The sequence below is a fragment of the Austrofundulus limnaeus genome, unplaced genomic scaffold (genome assembly GCF_001266775.1).
Source record: "Austrofundulus limnaeus strain Quisiro unplaced genomic scaffold, Austrofundulus_limnaeus-1.0 Scaffold542, whole genome shotgun sequence".
In the NCBI taxonomy this organism is placed as follows: Eukaryota; Metazoa; Chordata; class Actinopteri; order Cyprinodontiformes; family Rivulidae; genus Austrofundulus; species Austrofundulus limnaeus.
In genome coordinates, this window is record NW_013952944.1 from 27,794 (window position 1) to 32,468 (window position 4,675).

Below are 4,675 nucleotides of genomic sequence, written 5' to 3' on the forward strand. Positions count from 1 at the left end.
CTGCAGGAGAGGGAGGCTGATCTCCACATGATGCTCAGACTATAGAAAGTGGAAATCCAGCAGTAAGAATGGTAGCTAATTTAATTAACTGACTAATTCTTACTATTTATTTTTTGCTCTTGTTATTAGAGTGATGTTTAATCTGTTTACACACTTGTTTGAGTGAAGATTAAGTGCAATGATCACGTTGTTTTGGTTACAGTTTTGGTTATTTTACACTTTAAAAGTACATTTTAATTTTATTATATTTTATTTTTCAGGGTCTTCTAATTTATTTTATTAAATTGTATAATGTTCTTCAGTTTAAAATGTATGTGATCCATTGGTTAAAAATAAATAGGTCAGTTTTTCCTCATACCTACTCTTTTTCACTGTTTGACCTGATCAAGACTTTTCTAAGATTTTACATTACAAAATAGGTAAAAGTGTGTGACTTGTACTGTTATGGTAACGGGTCAATATCGGTATTGGTCAATATCGGTATCGGACAATTCTCTAAGTTGTAATATCGGTATCGTATCGGAAGTGAAAAAGTGTTATCGGGACATCCCTACAGAATAACATGATCAGATTAAGTGCTTACATGAACGCTGGTCAGATTAACAATCGGCATAAACTCATTCAGATGACAAATTCATTCCATCGAGATGAATAAAATCTGAATAATCTGATTGGGGCGTTTACGTGACGCATTTTTTGTTCGATTGGCCGTTTATTCGGATTACTTTTGTCCACGTAAACATAGCTAGTAACAGACATTAGGAACCCACATTAAGCTAATGCTAATGCTTCTCTCCAACCATGACTGCTTCAGCTGCAGATCTTTTCTTGGATCAGCTGATTTTTAAATTTTAAATAACTCAAACTGGTAACGAGGACAAAAGTAAAAGTCTTGGACTGGATGTCCCTGTTTGAAAGGTCGACCCAGAATGAACGAAACAAAGACGTAAGAGCAGAAAACAGTGACTCACTAATGATGGCTGCATTGTTGGTTGCCTTTCGAAAACGGAACTCCTTCAGCTTTTTCACCAGATCTTCATCCACATCGCAGACGACCAGTGACTCACTCTGAGCAAAGACAGGAGACAAGCATCAGTTAGGTCACACTAAACTCACTCTGGAACAAACTGCAGATTCTGTTCAGAGGGAAATGAGAACTAGAGAAGTTGCATTTCCTGTGAAAATGCTAGTGTGAATGCCTGTTGCTGAAAACTTTAGCTGAAAGCTGCTGAAATTGAGCTTAAAATGTTCAACAGCAAAAGTATTATCGTAAGTTAAACTGTAAGACACATGAATAACTCAAAATAACAGAAAAAAAACCATAAAACTACTAAAAAGTGATCATTTATAGTAAAATATCTAAAACAGCCGAAGTTTTCAGTAAAACACCTAAAATGTAACTGGAAGTTCTTCAATTAGCATAAGAAACACGACTTTGTTGAATTTAGCAGAAATGAGCTCTAACAGCTACAAAAATTTGCATTTAGCTTAAAAAGCTAACTTCAGCTAATAACAGCTAACAGCTAAAATTTATTTAAATTTGTATCAAATAGCTGAATATAACAGAAAGCATCTGAAAGAAGCATAAATAGTACAAATTAGCAGAAAAAAGCACAAATTTAACAGCAACAACAGAAGAATAGCAAAAATAAGCAGAACTAGCTGAAATATCAGAAAAAAGCTAAAGTTAGCAAAGAAGTAGCTAAAATTAGCAGAAGGAATTTCAAAAGAGCATAAGCAGAACAAATTGTGTAAGTTGCTGTAAAGATTTTTTGAAAGATTTTGAAGAATTTTAAGGAGGTTGAAAATGGCCCCATTCATTTTSAAAGGCAAAAAAGTGGCTAAAAAAGTGAAATAGCTAAAAACGTATATATAGTAGGGCTGCCACAAACGATTATTTTAATAATCGATTAATCACTGATTATTTATTCGATCAGTCGACTAATCAGATCATACGTTAATTGAATATAAAACATAGAGCTTATCGCATCAGAATGCAGCTGCTATTATATAACCATGGTTAGATTTTAGCTATATGCTAACTAAAAATAATTGCTGTGGAAGGTAAGTTCTGCTCTGCAGATATTACACAGGTTTCTCTTTCATTTTCTTAAAATGATCCCACACTTTGAGCTCTGTTGTCAGGTAGCCATGATACCAGAGCCTGTCTGTATAATGTCTTGTGACGTCCACGGCCTACCCCAGTTACCACTACTGTGCATGTGTGTCAAGGACAGAAAGGCAGATGTGGCAGTGGAAGGTGTCAAAGCAGTTTGGAGAGAAAAACAAAGTAAAGAACAAAAAGAAAAAAAACGAATAATCGATTATTAAATTAGTCATCGATTATTTTAATAATCGATTAGTCGTCGATTAATTGATTAATCGTGGCAGCCCTAATATATAGCAGAAATACTTAAAGTCATAGTCGGAATATTCTGAATGAGCTGAACGTTTTGATATATGAATTGTTGAAATAGCATAAAAATTGTGGAACGAGAAAGGTGCCAGAAAACGTACATAAGAAAACTATGTTCTCAGTAGTGTGAACGCTGTGTACGACAGTCACACTGATTGGACAACGCAGCTGTGGTCAAACTGAACAGGAAGTGAGTTTTCACATCCATGAATTGTCTTTCTGACTTCTGCTCTCACAGAAACCACTCCTTAAGTCCTTACATCTGCTTCAAACTCACATCTGTAAAGCTTGTCTCTGTATTCTGATAAAAGAGCTAAAATAACACTCTTTAATCTTTTCCATCACTGCAGCTTTTCCTGATAAATGAGCCAGAGTTCGTCATGAATTTGCTGACATTACTGTGGAGAGATGTCTGCACTCCTTGTTCTCTTTCATGAACAGAAGCTTGATAATGTGAAGTCAAAACAGACTGAGTCCCTTTAAAGTATCACAGTGCAGGGGACCTTTGTCACGATAGTTTCTGCAGGATTTCTGTCTGACCTGAAGGATTTAATCCAGAGAGGTAACAATGAGCCTCCAGTCTGCACAGGATGTGTTCTGGATCTGTGTCATGTCAACACAAGGTTACAAAACTTCGTCTCAAAACCATGAACTCTCTGAAGAGTTAAGGTCTGTCACTTCCTGAGCAAATGGCTGGTGGGAGTCAGGATTTCGCTGAGCTCTAAATGTCATCTTTACAGATTAGGATTAAATGTCGAATCGCCCTCAAGCTGTCACGCCAGTTTTAAACCACAACAGTGATTTTGGTACGTGTGAATTCACAAGATCTGTTAGAACTCTGAATATACGTATGTTGAGGATAACTCTCAGTTACTACCACACTAAATGTTAGCTCAATCTCTGTGAATTAATCTGAGTTAAAGCCAGTTTTATGTTTGACAGCTGGCTACAGTGATTAACTTAGACGGTGACGACTCTAAAATGTAATCAGTTTTTGACACACGTCCAAGGAGCATTTTCTGAAAGTTTTATTAAAATCAGTCCTGTGCTTCATAAGATATTTTGCTAACAGACACACTTTCCAAGAGTTAAAGTTTAATAGTTAGTGCTTGGATTATGTGCTGGGAACAACTCTTAGCTACTACCACACCTAATTTTAGCTTCACGTCTGTAAAACGGACAGAGTTGGATACCTTTTTCTGTGTGATGAAGTCATGTGATCAGTGCAGATGTGCTTCTGGTGACTGAGAGTTTTAATGAAGTCAGGTAGTTGGTGAGATATTTTGCTAACACGGACAAAAGAACACCTCACGCACAGACGCCATGTTTGCGGCTCTCGTGGGAAAAAAGACGCTGACTGCAGGAAGAACACGACATTAAAACAGGTCTGTGTGGAATAAAGGAGCTCAGGTGTCAGGAGGTAACAACAATCACGACCAGCAGCTAAACATCAGGCTGCTCCAACAAACCGAGCACCGAGCTGACASACACAGGAAATTACACACTTTACACTTCAAAATAAAAGCACTTATCCTGCTGCAGGACCAACCTGTAAAATTATTTTTTTTAAAAACAACTCTTCTGTACAAACAATTAAACCAACTTTAATAGTTCTTTAAAATTTTACTAATTAGACAATAAATATGATTTGAAGCAAATTATTATTATGTTTAATCTGATTAGGAGATAATAACCCCACAATATTTGGGTAATATACTTCAGATTAGTGGTTCCCAAAATGGTCAGGACCCCCACTGAGGGTCAGACAGCACTAATAAGAGGTCCTGTCATTAAATCAAAAATAAAAACTAAACTAAAAAGTTTTTTCTAATTTTTTTTACTGCAATTGAGTATTAGTTTAAAATATTTGCATTAAGCTCTTAATTATTGTCTTTCGTACAATATATTTAATATTTATCACCACTAAAATATCAGTCAGCAGAATATCATTATTGTACAAAAATACAATAAATCCTAAACCAGTAAATTTCAAGTACTGTACGTTGCAGGGCTGTGTATTGGCAAGAATTTGGCGATACGATACATATCATGACAGAGGGGTCACGATACGATATATCCCGGTATATTGCGATACTGTAAGCAAGGCGATATATTGYGATTTTTTTGGTCCAAAAACTCTGTTAAATAAAAAAATGAAAAGCCAAAATTCATTGTCTCAGAAAATTCTAATATTACATGGACATACTTTTGATACATTTAGCTGTGTTCTGCTTTGTATGTATTTTATTTGTTTCATAT

General features: G+C 35.6%; 1 protein-coding gene across 1 annotated transcript in view; it reads right to left on the reverse strand.

Moving 5' to 3' along the window:
- The window catches only part of LOC106530653 (glia maturation factor beta), a 30,231-nt gene that overhangs the window by 24,210 nt on the left and 1,346 nt on the right, over positions 1-4,675 (reverse strand). Inside the window, exon 2 of the mRNA XM_014026323.1 lies at positions 972-1,068. Coding sequence (XP_013881777.1) covers positions 972-1,068 — 97 coding nt within the window. The remainder of the gene's footprint in view (positions 1-971; positions 1,069-4,675) is intronic.